At 38.8% G+C, this 19,458-nt stretch overlaps 1 protein-coding gene across 4 annotated transcripts in view; it reads right to left on the reverse strand.

Moving 5' to 3' along the window:
* Positions 1-19,458, reverse strand: part of USP25 (ubiquitin specific peptidase 25) — a 147,095-nt gene that overhangs the window by 62,826 nt on the left and 64,811 nt on the right. For all 4 annotated transcript variants that reach the window (XM_084619796.1, XM_084619797.1, XM_084619799.1 and 1 more), the window contains one exon: positions 3,003-3,089. In XM_084619796.1, coding sequence (XP_084475922.1) covers positions 3,003-3,089 — 87 coding nt within the window. The remainder of the gene's footprint in view (positions 1-3,002; positions 3,090-19,458) is intronic.

Genomic DNA, 19,458 nt, shown 5'->3' on the forward strand with positions numbered 1-19,458 from the left:
CCAGTAGTTATGCTGAAATAAATTAGTTTTAAAAAAACAACTGTATTTATAATGTAGTGCATTATAAATTTGATTAAAATTGAACTACCACAAATTTTCAAGTTATGCTAAAGCTTTTACTATTTAAATTATTCCAGTATGCTTCTATCGATGTGCACTTGAAAATGACTATTTTATGTAAATGTGACCATCAATACCACTACCTTCTTTGTTTTAGTTTCAAATTCAAATATGTGGTCACAAAAATATGGATTTAACATTACTATGTCGTCTCCCTCATAATCCGTAATACTATGCCCTACTCTACAGGCCAAAATATGGTACCATGTGGTTACAGTAGCTTATGTTGTCTCCCAAAGTTACACCAGCAGCGAAAAGCTATAATGCATATCTCCTTGACTATGAGCAAGTGGCCTGGAGCCAACCCACTTAGTGTGGTTCTATCAGATTTGTTTGCTGAACTGAGTGATATCAGTTAAATACCGGGATGGGAACAGTGTTGAAGAAATAGTTCGTGGCTGCAGGAAATGGTACTGCCTATGGTGCAAAAAACTTTCCTTTATATAGTACAGCTCTTTCACCAGTGAGAAAAGTTGAAAACAAAGTTTAAGTAACTTATCCAAGCACACCCACCCACAGAGAAGTCAAAAGCAAAGCCAAAATTAAACTGAGGAGTTCCTGGCATCCAACCCCACTCTCAGTTCATCAGAGCATGAAGAGACATAAAACAAAGATTTTGAAACTTTGTAGTCAATAAGGCCTTGTCTGCACTAGGGGAAAAAATGGTGCATTCTTAACTCGTGCTAGCTAACACATGGTAGCTAACACAAGATACAATCCTAACGAAGATAAACAGTTCACCTCAATTGCTAGCCAATGTTAAACTATACCGTGCCTCATTTCACTAAGATTTTCTCTTGTCTCAGGCCATGTGTACTTACTAGCTTAGACTGGCACAGCTGTTCCGATACAGCTGTGCTGCTGTAAAAGTGCTCATGTAGCTGCGTTATGCTGATGGGAGAGAGCTCTCCCGTCGACATAATAAAACCAACTCAACGATCAGCGGAAGCTACGTCGACAGGAGAGTGTCTCCTGCTGACATAGCACTGTACACACAAGTGCTTATGCAGACAAAACTTATGTCACTCAGGAGTGTATTTTTTCACACCCTTGAATGACAAAAAGTTTGCTGACGTAAGTGCTAGTGTAGACATAGCTTAGGTTACCAGGTTAGCTAACATGACTTAAGAAAACACCTTTTTCCTAGTGAAGATGCATCCTAAAAGCAAGGGTCTTTGCTCTGATATCTGTCCAAGTGTTAACCAGTAATTTTCTTGAATTCTCCCTGCAGTTTCAATTGGATATGATCCCTTCGCATCAAATAATTGCATTGCTATGAGAACAAAAAGCATTTCAGCACAGAGGTGGCCACTTTCCAGTGGTAGATAAAGAGATGCATGTACATCAATTTACTTTATTCATTCCCCTCAGGGTGGAAGGTGGTCTATAAAACATAAGTTACCATTAAACATAGAAGGGCAATATAGACCCTTACCAAGGATTCTTGCTCTCACCAACCCAATCTGAATCTCCAGTATACCAGCTGCCAAGATGCCTACACTCAAGCCCATACGTTTGGCTGACATTGTGCTATTCCATGCATCATTAGTCTGACAAAGTCTGACATGGTCAGAGTGTCTACAAGATAGTATGTTTGGAAATGGAATCTGTATAATACTGCAAGTGCTAACCGCTGTGTAGGAGATTCTTCTCCAATTGCAACAATTGAAGCTCATTTACTTGATGCCACCTAATATATTTTAAGTGCTAGAAAAGCAAGACAAGGAACTCAAGAGTATGTGTAGTTGCCAGTAAGACAGGTAATGTAACTGATGTCGAGATGCTAGACAGAGATCAGTGGATAAATGTGCAAAGAAAAATATTTTAGGACAGTTATTTGGCTGTGGAAAGCTATGTTGCGATCAGACCTCTTTCAATTAATGGAATACATTGTCCCTTTACCCCACCTTAATAAGTTCCTACTACAGCCTACATGGTACCAGTTGCGCACCGTCTTGTGGTCTTACTCAAATGACTCAGAGATGCCGTGACTTACAGTTGACCAACCTCTGAAAATCAGGCCATGAACATCTCCAGGCTTTCCTTGCTCCTGTCTCACATCGCTGTAGAATCTGAGCATCCCAAGTACCTATGAATTTATGCTCTCAAACACACCCAGGAGCAAGGAAGTTATTATCCCTATTTTGTCACACTGTGGACTGAGTCACAGAAGATTAAGTAATTCACTCAAGGTCACACAGGAAGTCTGAGGCAAAGCTAGGAATTCAATCCTAAGTCCCATTCTAGAGCCACAGGCACAAAACCAGCCTGCCTCCCAAGTCTGTTGAGAGAGGATGAATCACTAAATAGTACAGTACTTAATTTCAAAAGGAGGATCTGTGGATAATTAAGATCTGTGAAAATCAGGCCCAATATTAAACAGTGAGTGTAGCCAGGTCTAGGCTACAAACTGTTGCTGGCATAGCCATATTAGTTAAGGGGTGTGATGAGACGCGATCTGTGATCTACACAGTTGTGTTGGCAAAAGCCCCTCGTGTAGATGCAGTTATACAGGCAAAACTGTGCTTTGGCCAGTCTAGCTTATTTTGCACGGGGTGGTAGAATTAACTTGCAACAACAAAAGTGAAATTTTGCTGCTATCAGCTGCATCCATACTGGAAATGTTTTGCTAGTATAGTATGCCTGTATAACTATGCTATTGAAGCCTTCCAAGCGTAGTAAATCCAGATCTCCTAACTCCCAGCCCTACATTCTACCATGAATTTACAATGCCTCCAATCTCCCCTTCCTACAAAAAGCACAAAGTAAATATATTTAGTGCCTTTGAAATTACTAACAACTAGCAGTCACACACAGTATGAAACTGAAATTACTACAGAAATGCCATGTTAGTCACTGGAAATATAGGTTTCTAATTTTACCTTTTGGTTTCGGGGCAAATCTTGAGCGCTTGCAGGTGGACTGTAGTTCAAAACTAGTCTTCGAAACTCCAGCAGGTTAAATAATGACTGAAATATTAAAAAAGAAATATTCAAATGCTTTTGCAGGGGAAAACAAAATCTTTCAAATGTGCCTTAGCAAAATAAATTCATTGTTAGATACATGCCATTCTGAAGTTCTTCTTACACACGTTATTTAGATTGAAAACTTCGCTTGCCATATTTACAGTAGAGAGAAAAATGTGTATTGACAAATGGCATAGTGTAAAAAAAGGTCATTTGTATATGATTTCTTTTATATATATTCTGGAGTCTTTAAAAATAAGAGTCATTTGTATGTGATTTCTAAGATTTATATAAATCTTAGAAATCACATACAAATGATTTATTTATATATATAAATTTTTTATTTTATTTATATAAAATATAATGAAAACTTAAGATGGCAGTAAAATAAAATTTCCTTTTTATAATTCATATTTAAGATGGCATTATTTTCAAAACAAGAAATGGAAAACTGAATTTCTAAAGAAACTCCTACTTTCTTTACCAAAGACACTACGCTTACAAACTAACAGAAATTATTCCATGAAGATAGGGGTTCAGTTCTTACAATATTTAACATAAATGTAAGATATTCATATGTCCCCCATCACCACAGTACCTGTACACCTCAATCTTTCATGTACGTATCCACACAACGCCCCTGTGAGGTAGGAAAGTATTAGTATCCACAATTTACAAATGGGGATTTCAGGCACAGAGTGACGGAAGATATGTCTACCTGCGAGGGTTGGAGGGGGGAGGAGGGGAAGAGACTGGCAGCACGTTTCAGAGTGGAAACATCTACACTGCTATTTTTAACCGCCCAGCATGAGCCCTACAAGCCCGAATCAGTTGACCCAAGCGCTAAGACTTTTTTCCCCCCTTCAGTGTACACATACTCTCAGTGGCTTGTCCAACATCACACACAAAAAAGTCTGTGGTGGAGCTGGGAATTTAATTGAGGTCTCCCAAATCCAGTGAGCTGCTATAACAGAGCTGAAGAGCTACAGCTCCCTACAGACCACCTAGGGCAAGATTCTGCTACTCTAACTCACAGTCCTATTCATTTCAATAGGACTGCTTGTGGAATAAGGTACTACTAACTGTAAGTACGAGTAGCAGAATCTGGACCCTGGTAAGTTAAAGTTGATCTGCAAGAAGGGGGCAATGGTGGGGAGTTCTTGTGCCCTTTGTTTCTTCATGATCTACAAAGAATCCCCTAAATGTTGGATTTTTCTGCTGGTGTTTTACTGAATTACTTTAGAAAGTCATATTGTCTACCCAACAAGCATCTGAGATCTTGCAACTGGTTCTACATGGCGTAGGCAACCTAAAACTGTATGGACCACTGAGAATTAGCAGGATTATATTACATCACAGAGCAAGGAAGTGAAACCTGATTGTGATGGCACTTTATTCTTATTCGGATAATTTAAAACTGAGGGGTATTTTTACCTTAAACAGTTGGGAGAAAAGATCATTTTGGTCAAGTTCCAACATCCTCTCTTCAATAAAGGGTTAAAAGAGCTATTTCTAAGATTAAAATCCTTTTTACACCCTTAAATCCTCCAACAGAGGACATTCCTAGCATTTCTAAGGTTAACAAACAATAAAAAGCTGTTCAGAATCTCTTTATACAAGAGCCAAAAAAGCAACCCATTTTTTCCCTGGCAGTCACCTTTAAGTATCTCCTTTTCTTCCCACTCAAACAAGGATGATTAAATCCATCAGGTATATTGTCTATACCCTTCAAAGCTAGGAAGTTGAAATATTAATTTATTCTTCTTTCTAGCAACTCAAGAGGAATGATGCAAAGCTACATTTCAGATGATGTAATCCATTTTGTTGATGGGCTTTTCATCAAATAAGTTACAACACTATTATATGTACAAAATAAATCAGTTGACAGATAACATTCAAAGACTGGCCTTTTCCCATGACTAATTCAAGTGCTATCATGCAGCCAAGCAGCTGAGCTGGCCAAATTCAAGTACGTAAGTACACTTCCTCCCCTCCCACCCCCCCCAGAGAAAGTTATACACAAGCAGATGTTTTGACATAAAACTGAACCCACCACTTCGCTGGGATTAACAAGCTTCTGGTAAACTAGTGGTTTTGAAGTATCAACTGAGTATTTGACACTTTACTAAGCTAAGCTTCTACTTCTACTCCTAGACGAATATAGAAACATCTGTGTAACAACTTATTTTATGCACTTTGTCCACTATGTTTTTTAGAACAGATTTATTCAGGGTTGTCAGAAATTTTTCATACGAAGTATTTAGGTATCCAAGTCCAAAACATGTTCACAGCTTATTTAACTGCAGCCCATACGTACTCAGGAAGAGTCATTTACTCACCTAGAGCAGTATTTTACTACTTGAATAGTCCTATGACAACCTGTTCAGAGTAAAATATTAATGCCATGTGAGGAAGGATGGTAGAAACTAGGCCTAAAAGCATTACGTACCAAAAGGCAAGTAACGGAGCTCCAAATGTTATGCCATATTGACTGTTGCCTTGAAAATTAGAACTAGTAAGGTAAGGAACATCTGTACTGCAGTTACTGAGCCAAATTCTCTGCTGGTGTAAACTGACTTGTACCAATTTATAGGAGTAAAGAATTTGGCCAAGTCTGCATGCAACTGTCCAGGAGAGTACTTCTGAGCCCAACCATTTTTCTCCAAAAGAAAAAAATACAAGTTTCCCATAAATCTAAATTTCCTCACAAATCTAAATATCAAGCCACCAAAACCCGGTAATTGAACATACCTATACCATTCAGTCTTACTTATATCCAAGACCATCAGCAACACACACTGCAAATTCTTATCTGTTTCGCATAAGCAATAAATATCCATATGAGATGAGATCATGCAATCAGGCCATAATAAAACATGGTTCGCTACAAGCTACAAATTGTAAGATATAATAAATATGGTCCTTTTAAAAAACAAACAAAACAAAAACAAACAACCCACAACTACATGAGCTCAAGTTGAACAACTGATCTCCTAAAATAGAGCAGAGAATCAATCAGCATCCAAATCTTACTATTAATGGAGGGTTTTCATTGATATCCCCAAAAAAAGAACAATCACTCAAGTTTGATTTGTACCATCCTGTTATGCTTTTGATTACATTTCTCATCTCTCTCGTGGGTCCTGACCACAAAGCAGGAAGGCGCTATTCCTCTTCCATAGGATCAGAGTTATTTAGTGAATATTTCTATTAGTGACAAGCCAAAATCATCCAAATATCCAATCAGAATATTCCCAAACTACTGAGATGTTGGGATTCAGACATGAAATTTGAGGACTTGTCTAAATCCCCAATTTCCCCCCTGGCTTCTTGAATCACGAGATTCCCTTGTGTTCTTCTTTTCGTGTATTTTCTTTGCACTATATTCATTTCAATATGGCATTCAGTACAGTGTGAAGAAAAACAACGACAATACAATTTCCTGGCAACCTGAAAATGCACAGGACGCAGAATGGGCAACCTCAGAATGGAAATGACTGCAGACAAAAGTCTTGCATTAGGCCAAGACGACATTTAGAAAAAAAAAATCACTAAAATTACCTCAGTTCTCTTTTCTGGAATGTCAAATCATTAAAAACAAAAACAAACAAAAATCACTTTTTTGTCCCTCATCCAACCAGACAGACAGCGTTTATAATCTTTAAAGTGTGACGTAAAAAGCAAGGTTTTATCATCCCCCCTCCCATTCATATGACAGATGTGTGAATTTCCCTTATAGGCCGGTTGCACATTCCCTAGCTGGTACAAACAGAGAGACCGTCCTGGAGACAAAACATAGCTGAGCTCTGGATTCTAGGGTGCACTTTCATGCTTTTCTGATCAGGAGCAACCTGTGCACCACCATCTCTTGCCAAGTGCTTAATGATGGCAGCATGAACACTAGCTAGCTCACACCACGGCCTCCTGGTGATGTGACGCAGCACAAACATGTCAGCTTGGTCACCCCCTAGGACACACCTATACTTATGCACTATTGTTTTCATGAAGGAAGGATGTCAAGAAGAGAGGTTCCAAAGGTCCTCTCCCACACCACTGGACACCAGCATAGGATACGATTCAGTTTTCTCCTGTGAAGTTACATTCTTATTTTATGACATGACAAGCAGGAACCAAGACGACTACTGTGAGGCCATAAATATAAATTACAACATTATGATTTCATTGTCCAGGTAGAACAAGTAGCATATATTTTCTATGCAGCAGAAAATCCCGGTTGGTTTAAGCAACCATTTTATTTCTTAAAGTTAGCAACAATGGAATTGGAAGTTATTTAATAAAGTAAAAAAAAACTATTGATATTTTAGTATACATTTCACCACCACTATCAAGCGCTTATGTAAAAAAAGTTACTATGAAGATGATTCACATAATTTATTGTAATAATTTTTCTTTTCCTATAATAGCTAATGATCCTCACACTAAACCCAGACAGTGCACAAGTGGAGTGCTTACTTAAACCTTTTCTTCTCTGCCACACATTTTTAATCACATAAATTAGGGTAGAGCCTTCTTTGTCACCATAAGTTTTGCATTCAAGTACTTGTCATGCAAACAACATGGAGAGAATTAACTGCGAAGTGTAGAACGGGGGAGGAATAACTCCCAAAAAGCTATTCAAGTGATTAAGAATGATGAAAAGGAATCTTTAAAATAAATTGACTCACTTCACCATGAATGATTTTTAAGAATATTTCAATAGAAGGCAGCTACATTCATTTCTAAATATAGCCCTAAACCCATAACAATGAAGTATTTGCTCTAAAAAGCTGAATCCTTGATGAGAAGGCATTAGTCCAGGGGGTGATATTTCACGTCTTATGAGTTTAATTTTTAGTGGGTAACTAAAAATAATCCTCCTTTTTTGGGAATTTAAATCAAACTAAATCAAATATTCTTACTATAGAGTTTGTGTTCTTTGCAAAGTATTGCAAAAAGTTTCTCAGTATACAGTAATGCTTAGCACAAAAACATTACAATGAATATTGAAAATCCCATTCATTCCAAAAGGACTTAACACTATTACATTTTTTAATATATTTGTGTATTTTATTTTCTGCAGTAAAATACAAAGTGCAGTATTCGAACTCGTTGGAAATTAGCAGATTTCCTATCACCTGAGAAATTACAGCAGAGCCACCAGAGAGCAATAAGCCTGCCAGAAAGGGTTTCTAGCTACTGGGAAAATAGGGCAGGACTTCTGGGTGGGTCAAGTGCTGACCTGTCCTGCCACAGGCACATCTCATCCCTGTTGCCTGCCAATATAGTCTCCCTCTACTCCTAGGAACCAGCAAGAAACAACAGAAAGCAACCAGTATTAGCAGTTACAGAGATGGGACTATTAGAATTCTAAAGAAGGGCAGGTAATCTAAGGCTCCCAGCTGATGGAAAATGGGAAGAAACGGAGAGGCATCATCCAGAACGTCACAAGGGAGCAAGATGAAACTTGCTTCAGTGATTCAAGAGAAATAGAAAAATCCTAAAAAAAACTTATTGTAAGACCCTATTTTGGATATGGACCACCTTTTTGTTGTATTTTTCTAGAGCAGGCAATATAATGGTGTCAAGGTTCCTCCCCCACTCTGAACTCTAGGGTACAGATGTGGGGACCTGCATGAAAAACCTCCTAAGCTTATCTTTACCAGCTTAGGTCAAAACTTCCCCCCAAGGTACAAAATATTACACCCGTTATCCTTGGACTGGCCGCTACCACCACCAAACTAATACTGGTTACTGGGGAAGAGCTGTTTGGACGCATCCTTCCCCCCAAAATACTTCCCAAAACCTTGCACCCCACTTCCTGGACAAGGTTTGGTAAAAAGCCTCACCAATTTGCCTAGGTGACTACAGACCCAGACCCTTGGATCTTAAGAACAATCCTCCCAACACTTGCACCCCCCCTTTCCTGGGAAATATTGGATAAAAAGCCTCACCAATTTGCATAGGTGACCACAGACCCAAACCCTTGGATCTGAGAACAATGAAAAAGCATTCAGTGTTTTACAAGAAGACTTTTAATAAAAAATAGAAGTAAATAGAAATAAAGAAATCCCCCCTGTAAAATCAGGATGGTAGATATCTTACAGGGTAATTAGATTCAAAAACATAGAGAACCCCTCTAGGCAAAACCTTAAGTTACAAAAAAGATACACAGACAGAAATAGTTATTCTATTCAGCACAATCCTTTTCTCAGCCATTTAAAGAAATCATAATCTAACACATACCTAGCTAGATTACTTACTAAAAGTTCTAAGACTCCATTCCTGTTCTGTCCCTGGCCAAGAAGACTACAGACAGACCCAGACCCTTTGTTTCTCTCCCTCCTCCCAGCTTTTGAAAGTATCTTGTCTCCTCATTGGTCATTTTGGTCAGGTGCCAGCAAGGTTACTTTTAGCTTCTTAACCCTTTACAGGTGAGAGGAGCTTTCCCCTGGCCAGGAGGGATTTCAAAGGGATTTACCCTTCCCTTTATATTTATGACAAATGGGGATTCTGATTTTATGAATGGTCTCTAGGTGTTAAAGGAATACACATAATGCCAACTGTACACAACACAGCCTTCAGTGTGTAACACTGAACATCTATATCCTCCATACTCTAAGGATTAATAAGTATCTACCTCAATATTGCATTAAATTATTGATGTGTAGAGACGAGTGAACACATTAAAGCAGCAAACAAGTATATAACTGAACCATGAACAGATTCTTCACTATTGTTTAGGTACCAGTTGCCATTATACGAGTAAACAACAAAAACCGAATAATTCTTTCTGGGTACGAGCAGAAAGATGCCTCTAGATGCAGGTTCATCAACAGGCTGTTTTATGCAATTTCAGACAGACGCTTTCTGAAAGGAACCTTTCAAATTCTGTCTGCAGATTGCCAGCAAGTTGCTTCAATGCCAAATGTATGACTACTATTTGAAAATATTTGTCTACCAACTCTTTTAGTTTCTTTCTTTAGGGGAAAAAAGAGAGAGATAAATCTAAGAAAAGACTGGTAAAATTTTATTTAACTTTCATTTCCCACATTGCAAGTTACATATAACTTAATAATTTATGTATTTTTAAAACTCAGTTAGGAAAGGGTAACTTAAGTGTCAAAGGAATCTCTCATACAGGTCATTTTCTCTCAAATTCAGAGGTTGAAGCGATTTTGAATACTGGTGCTTGACCAATCAGTGAGATGCTACAAAATAATAGCATAATTTGGTGAGAGGTTCTCTGTGTAGCACAAGTGCAAATATACCACCTATAAAACAATGGATACTGGCAACATTATAATGGTTACAGAAAACCAAACTGCTTACTAAAGTGATGAAAACAGAAAATAAATGAGACATCCATTGTTTCAATGATAAAGTCTAAGCAATTAAAATAGCCCTGGCAGATATGTGGAATGAAACTGTCAGCATTTCACAATATGCCCATTTCATTGCTGGAATCATTTAGAGAGAGAAAAAATACAAAATTAATTCAGATGTAGGCTGGGGGAAAATGTAGAAGAGTTTAACTTAGCTGAAACCCAAAATCACGGACGTTTTTCAAGTTGGGTTAATAAGACACCTTCACAAAGAGAGAGAGATACACCCATCGCGGATTTCTGCAAAGTTCTTCACTTAGATTACAGTACTTATTATACATTAACTAATATGCAATATATTCTACATATAGAAAGTGCTTTTACATATTTAATAAAAGTATTTCATCACTGTAACAGGCTTCCTCAGCTCATCCAGGGTACTTAATGTCTGTGTAGTTTTTACTGTTTAGATTTTAGTACCATAGAGCAGAGATCGTGTCAGAGATTGTGTTTTGTGCAGTATCAAATACACTCTTGAGTAGCATGCCTGATGACATCTTTAAAAATCAGATATTATTTCTACTCTAAGAGAATAAATTATTACAACTTGGTTAGAGCTTGATCGATGCTGGTTATTAATGAAGGTATTTTGCTTGAGACAACTTGGTACTGCTAATACTCCAGTAGATTAGTTTTGCCCCCTTTTAACTTTAATTCAATTTACCCAAATTTTTGACATCTTGAAAAAAATTTCAGCAAGCTTGGTTATACTTGAGTAAAAGATGCACACCATTAGGGTTAATATTATCATTACAAAAGAAGCTATTCTAATAGCAAGAAATAATATTGTACAGAAACCCTGTCCATAATGGAGTACACTCCTCCCAACAACTAAGGCAAAGAATTGTGTGTTTTTGTTCTGTGTTTTTAAACTATTTATCCACTTTAAACCTGACCCAAACCCACTGAAGTTAACGGAACAATTCCCGTGGACATCAATGGGGTTTGGATTAAGCTCTTTACTTGGCAAAATAAGGGTGAGAAAAGATTTCAACAAGAGGGCTTGAAAAGCATGCTATTTAAGAGTAGACAGAGCAACAGGAAGTTACTCTTGGCCTTGGTAAACTTGAATAGCTAAAGTAAGGGTTAACTAAGTTGCAGTAAAACAAATTAATTTACTAAACCCTCTGTTAAAAAGGTTTGTCAAACTGCCATGAGGTTGATTAGTCCAGGATTAGACATACCTTACAAGAAGCATCAAAGGAACAGATCATAAACAGTACTGAGATGCTATAAATTTCCTACTAAAAAAACTAGGTTAAAATTAAAATTTGGTTGCACAGTCCAACAGTTAAAGTTCAGAAATGCCAGATTTATGATCGTCTGGGCAATCATAATTCTGCCCCCTTGCACATCAATCCTGTGCATTGAATGAGGCAGAGGCCCTGAGGGAAAAAATGGTATAACTACATCATAATGCATATAGACATGGGGGACGAATTAAGGTTGCATAGACCAGTGCTTCTCAAGCTATCTGATGTGGGGGGACCGGCAATTTTTTTTTTCCAATGTGCACACAGACCGGCAGCTGATGGCTAGCAGACCGGCACCGGTCCGCGGACCACCACTTTCAGTAGCACTGGCATAGACAACAATATCTTAATTTTTGAGTGTTTGGCTTAGCGCAGTGTGAACATATTTTGATATTGCTATTTTTTAAAAATAATAATTTCTTAGGGTTCTTTCAAAGGAAAAAAGGTAAAAACAAATTCTAATATGTACTACTGTACTAACTACACAATCATGCATCATCAGGGATTGAATCCTGAAGTTCAGCAAGTAACACTTCTGCTGCTTGAAATATGCCAATGACAATAGCAGAAGGCTGTGCTACTGACACAACATGCTGGGGCATGGGGAAAAGCAGTGGCCCTCTCTCCCCAGACACTGGGAGAGCTCCTGAGCCAGGCACCATGTTGTTTTTCTATTGCCGGGGCGGGGGGGGAGGGGATGCTAAGGCCAACTGTCAGGTTTAGCTTCCCACTACAGCTCCTCTGGCAGCTCTCAAGTATTACCAGTGCAGTGCCTTCTACTGCTACTTTTTGAAGTGGCCCAGCTCTTTGGAATATTCATGTTCATAGATTTTGGCATGCAGCAGAAGTTCTCATGAGCCATGCAAACAAAAGGCAGCAAACAGTGATTTTTACTAACTTACTTCTCAGCTAAAACTGAACTGAATTTCAGGGGATCAGGAAAAGACACTTCCCTAGCCAGAGTTCTCCAGCAGAAATTTCAAAGATGAGTTGGAAATAATGGAGGTGTTAGAGCTTCTAAAAAAATAAATCACCAAAAGAATCTTTCACAGTGATAAGTGTTAGATGATCTAAATATACATGTTGCTAACTAGGTTTCTCTCTATTTGTCAATCAAGATAAAACCTGATTCTCTGAGTTCTCTATCATGTTGAGCCTAAATAGAGTCCATTCTTCGGTAACACCCTTTGATGCTAGAGCAGCAAAGCACTGTGAGGAACTCAGGGTTGCAGGGCAAATGTTGAGACACACCCTTACTGGTCTGGGTTGTACCCCAAACATCATGACAAACATGTTAGGTCTTCAAACTACCTGCTGTATAAAGTTCTAATTAATCTGAAAATATGTATTACGTATATGAGCTGGGAATGGTGGCTCTCTGCCAGATATGCCTACACTGACAGGGAGCACCATGGCAACAAGTTGCATAGGAAACCTGAGGAAGAGTGAACATGCTGCCTAGCAATTGGTAGCTTCTAGCAGCAAAGTTAAAGCACGGAGAATTGGATCAGGGCAGTTGGATTGTTTGATAGAAAAAAGAAAAATTAAAGCAGAAGGGAAATATGGTGAAATCCCAGGTCAGGGCAACTTCGCCTGCATTTCCCTTTAGTGGTTCAGCAAGGGTAACCACTCCAGGCTTCACGCTCTTCAGTAGTCACCTCTCTTGGGTGGAGTCATGAGTCTCTTGTCCCTCCTGACATGGGTATTTCCCCTGATTATATTGTGATAACCCCCCAGGAAGGACTGCCTAAACTGCACTTTGTTTTCTCTTCAGAGACTAACAACAATGTGATTGCCACAGTCATAAGTTACCAAACAGCTCCTTCTAAGCAAGCGCTTTTATTCTCAAGATAAAAGCATTACAGAGAAAACATTAAAAACAATAAAAGGACCTACACGCACCCTGACAGGCTTACCAGAGATCATCCCCAAACTTCAGCAATGGTTCTGGTTAATGATTGGTCCTTCAAACCCACACAGAGTTTTTAATTGTGGTCACCAGTTCATAACCACTTTTTCTCAGAACTAGCTCCTCCACAAGTTAGAGAGTCCCTCGTTTATCTAGTTTTGGCCTTTGAAGAGACCTTTAATAGGTAATCAGCCAGACAATGGTTTGTCTTGTAGCTTCAAAAGGATGACTCCAGAAATGAGTAACTTGCATTCCCCTCTTCCCAAATATTTCCTATTAAAACCACTCCACAAAAAATTACATCTTGTTTGGTTCAGTGTTTCAAAACAGGAGTCCTTTGAAGCACATAAAACTTCCCAGTGTTTACATGAGTGCTGTCTCCCCCATATAAGAAGTCACATACCATCCCATTATAATACATGAACCCATTCACATTCTTAATACAATGACCTCCTTAGATATTTTAACGTAGTTCAATACGATTTGTCCAGAAAATTGCAGGATATTGTCAGACCTATCACAGTGAAAAATACACAAACACCAATAAGTCTCTGAGCAATAAAGAAGCTACTGAGCATTCAAAGCATGAAAGATATAGGGGACACATGGAAAGTAGCTGAAAAGAAGCAAACAGAATTGGCAACAAAGTTTGAATCTTTTCTGCTTCTTTTGGAGGACACATTAAATAAGTACATGACAAACTGAACTAGAGAAAGAAAACAAAACCTAGCACAAAGAAGGGTCAAGAGTACCCATACCAAGGGAAAGGACAACTTAACAGAAAACCAGAGAGCACTGTTACAAGTGAGCATGATGAGCAAACAGGATTGTTGGCAAGAACTACTAACAGGACACTCCACGCTGACATATAATTAAAAGGCAGCAGCACCCTGACATCACTCACACATGTTCCAATATGGACACACAATTGTGCTATTAGACAAATGGTAGCACAGGCAGAATTAATGATTGTTTATGAGAAGAGTAAGGCTGGGTTAGTGGGATATCCCTCTCACATGATAAATCATAGAATATCAGGGTTGGAAGGGACCTCAGGAGGTCATCTAGTCCAACCCCTTGCTCAAAGCTGGACCAATCCCCAATTTTTGCCCCAGATCCCTAAATGGCCCCCTCAAGGATTGAACTCACAACCCTGGGTTGAGCAGGCCAATGCTCAAACCACTAAGCTATCCCTCCCCCCAAATAATGACTCAGATGACCAAAAATCTTTAGCATTGTAATTAAAAAAAAAAAAAAAAGTCTAGAGCATGTGACAAGACAGAGAAAAAAGCTAGGCAATATCTCCTGCTAAAGATGAAACAGTCACCTTAGGCATAAAGGAAGGAATAGCCCCCTCAAAAGAACACTATCACAGTGGAATGCTAGAAACTAGAAAGAGGTAAGAATAGTCAAAAACAAAGAATCTGCAAGTTAATAAGTCTTACGGCTACTATTTCATTTAAAAATAGTATTTTAAGGTCTGACTCCACAGGGACAAAGTTTAGGCAGTTAAAGTAGAATCTGGCTGAGAAACAAAACAGACAAGCTCCAAATGGAAATAATGGGTTTAACCAAGTGTCTGGTGATGTACGTTGTTGAAAGCATGGACAGCTTTGCTCAGAGACCATGCTAACTGACAGTTTTTTTCCAAACTTCTCCCTCACAGTCGTTACCTCAGCGTCACTGCACAACTACCCTTCTTCCCCTCTCTTCCCCTGTCGTGTCACCCTCTCCCCTCCTCTTCAAGTCCCCTCTCCCTTCCCTTTTCTTTCCATTTAGCTTTTCCCCATCTAATTAAACCCACCCCAAAACAAGAACATTGATGTAATTCAAAGAGGAGTGAGAAATATAATTTGAAACTGTCTCAGAATTTATTGTAAACCATAGTTTTGGCAAACCATGAAAACGGACTAAATTCCAACGCCCATATCCCAATATTCTCAAAGCTAGGGAAATGCCACAGAACTAAGTGTAAAAGAAATACACATTGTCTAATGTGCAGCTCATGTGGCACATGTGACATATGTGCATATACTATTTGTTGTGTAGGACCCTCTCTGATTCACTACAGAGACTGGATGGTGCTCACTGAGTGAGCAGCTGTTGAGTATGTTGTTTTGTGAACACTGAACAAGGTGCAGCCGTAGGCCTTATTTACTACACATTAGTCAACTGCTGCTCTGACACAATGATTAATGTAGGATTGTGTCTGTGTAATATTATGTAAATTAAATGCCTTAGAATCAACACATTGCACACACAGCAAGCTTATGGACCCGACAGTAGCAACCACTGATACTCTGTATCATTGTACCCTTAACCTCTCCATTGCCCCACTTTCCTTCTTAGTATTTATTAGGATCACTCTTTCTTAAAATTATGCCCTAATTCTGCAAACTATTAGGCACATGCTCTACTTAACATAGACGAATGACCCACTGAGCTCAGTGGGGCTACTCATGCGTAAGTGTTTGCAAGATCAGGGCTGTAGGTTGTAGACTGGGCCAGGGACCCAGTTTTTCTATATGTTTGTATAGCATCTAGGATAATGGGGCCCCAATCCTGACTGGCACCCCTCGGTTCTACCAGAATACAAATTTGATGGTTCAGTCACAGGGTTCCCCCTGGGACTGTCACCTGATGTGCTGAGATTACCTCTGAGCCCATTTTCTCTGCCAGCCTGGGACTTCAGAACCCTGCCTTGGTGAGCCAGACACACAGGCCTGCTGCAACACGGACCCAGACTCTGGACCCAAAAGCTGCAGGCTTTAAGTGAAAACAGCTCAGCAGGTTACTTGCCTTCAGCACCCAGATATCCAGCTCCCAATGAGATCCAAACCCCAAATAAATCTGTTTTACTCTGTATGAAGCTTATGCAGGGTAAAGTCATAAATTGTCCGCCCTCTATAACACTGATATAGAGATATGAACACACCCACAGGTATTAATCACTTACTCTGGGTTCATTAATAAATAAAAGGATTTTATTAAGTATAAAGTAGGATTTAAATGGTTTCAAGTAATAACAGACAGAACAAAGTCACCAAGCAAAATAAAGCAAAAACACCCAAGTCTAAGCCTAATACATTAAGAAACTGACTACAGGTAATATCTCACCCTCATATGTTCCATTAAGCTTCTTTCACAGACTAGACTTATTCCTAGTCTGGGCCCAATCCTTTCCCCAGTCCTTGTTAGTTCCAGCACAAATCTTAGGTGTTAACTAGGGGTTTTCTCATGACTGGCCTCCCTCTCTGTCCTGCTCCACCCCCTTTTATAGCTTTGACACAAGGCGGGAATCTTGTCTCTGGGTCCTCACCCCGCCTTCTAAATGGAAAAGTACTAGATTTAAGATGGATTTCATTATCAGGTGACATGGTCACATGTTCCTGAAAGACCTCATTCTTCATTAACCATCGGCTGGCCCACAGGTACACAGGAAGGCTTGCAGGTAAATAAACCATTTACAACCAATTGTCCTAGTCAATGGGAACCATCTAGATTATAAACCACCATTAATGGCCCACACTTTGCATAATTACAAAAGGAACTGTGACAGGGCAAGGCCATATGGCTATAGAAAAGTAGTGGGAGATAGATATATTAGCTCCAGGCGAAACAAATCCCTGGTACCAGGACAAGTTAAATGGCAGCTACTCCAGGTCAATTAAGACACCTGGGGCCAATTAAGAACTTTCAAGAAGGCAGGGAGAATGCTAGGTTGATTGGGACACCTGAAGCTAATCTGGCTGAAATTAGTTAAAAGCTTCCCAGTTGGTCAGGTGGGTGCTGACATCAGGAGTTGTGGGAGGAAGCTGTGCTGTTGGAGAGGCTGAGTAGTACACCCCATATCAGGCACAAGGAAGGAGACCCTGAGGTAAGGGTGAAGTGGAGCCTGAGGAAGTGGGGGCTGCTGTGGGGAAGTAGCCCAGGGAATTGTATGTGTCCTGTTTCTAAAAGGTCAGCTACCATAGCTGATACTATCAGGGTCCCTGGGCTGGAGCCCAGAGTAGAGGTTGGGCAGGCCCGGGCTCCCGCCTTTGCCCACTCCCTGATTAATCACTGAGACTGGGAGACAACAGAAACTGTGCAAGGGAGAAGAGCTTCTCCTTACCTCCCTTCCTGGCTTATGATGAAAATGGCTCAGTACACTGTGACCCTTGTCTCTAGAGAGAGAAGGGTTACATAGAGGGTCAGTGAGCCTCTGAGGCTATTGAAATCTGCCAAGAAACGTGGAACGCACGGAGACAAGGACAGAGCTTTGTCACAGAACTCAGACTTGTTCTTCATATTCTTCAGGTACAAGAATAATACATGCATACAAATAAGGTGAACACACTCAGTAGATTATAAGAAACAGTTTGCATAAAGCATATTTCAGTTACATCATTCACTTTCATAAAGCATATGGAGTGCAACATCACAACAAATAGCAGCCACCACCAAGTTATTATTTAGCATTTATATGATTAGCTTAGGATATTATCTCATTAACAGAATAAATCCGTACACTTACAATTATGAATGTTTTAAAAACATATTCTAAGCTCTCAAATTTCTGCACTTTTCCTACCAAGTTAATATTTCTAAACTTGTACAAAAGAATCCACATACATTTCTTAATACTTCTCATGTTAGTGATTCTCAAGTGTACTTGAGGAGGAAGAATTCCTGAGGGCTTGAACTATGTCTTGGCAAGTAAGTGAAGGGAAAACTCATTTTACAACCACTTTGTTTTAATATGGATTCATTGGTAGTCTTTAGAGATCTAAACATGTATTCTATTTTGATATGGGATCCTTAAATAGCTTTCTGAATGTATTTTAAAGCTATAGTACATTATTAAAAATTACTTAATTTGATTTTGTTTACAGAACTTTATTTAACTGAAGTTTGGTCTTTAAATAAAAATTGAGAAAACTCCACTTCCTTACTCACAGTTAAAAAATAAAAAAAAAGACATGCTTCAACACAATACATAATAAATGCCATTTCTAGAAATGTTTGCTTCTTGTAAAAAGGTTTTTTGCTGCCACTCTATAAATGGCTGCTCTAAGTAACTTCACTCCTCAAATGAAACTGGAACTAGTCAATCATATGTTCAAATCAAAATTGGCTGAGAAATTGACAAATAGAAGCCAAGCAATATTGCATAAGAGACTGTACATTGAAATGTTAAATGTATTTTTATAAGCTTCGCTATAGTGCGGAACAGAACAGAAAAATGCACCACTGGTTTTTGCATTTATTTTCAGTTTGTTTTGGACTATGTTGCATAGTATATTATTGTGACTCACGTAGGCAACACTAGATATTGCTGACCTCTAATCAAATGTATCAGGTTTCAAAATGATCCTAAAAAAAGGCCTGAAATATTTTTATAGTTGATGCAACCCAAGGAGTCTGTCTATCCTGTGGTTAAATAAATACCGAATTAGATAATGTCCAAAATTAACCTACACGTAGTATACTAGTATGGTTGTCTGAAACATAATTCTCTCTCTAGTTGACAGGCAAAACATAACCTACTTTTTCAAATCAGAAAGATTATGAAAACATACACGAGGAGAATAATTTTATTTTGATTACTTTTTTTAATTATGAACAGTAAATATACAATTTATCAAGGTGTAACATTGTAATTTTGAATGCTATAGAATTTCACACAATACAAGTAGTGACCATAAAAAACTGGCCAGTCCTTTTATAATCCCGCTAAAAGGTATAAAATAACACACTGAGTGAAGCTAACATGAGATCATAGATCTAGCATAAACTTCTAAACTCTCTAGTCACAGTTCAGTGTTTCCATTGGCTGATGGACCAAA

This window comes from Lepidochelys olivacea (genome assembly GCF_965140295.1).
Source record: "Lepidochelys olivacea isolate rLepOli2 genome assembly, chromosome: 1".
NCBI classification, from domain to species: domain Eukaryota; kingdom Metazoa; phylum Chordata; order Testudines; family Cheloniidae; genus Lepidochelys; species Lepidochelys olivacea.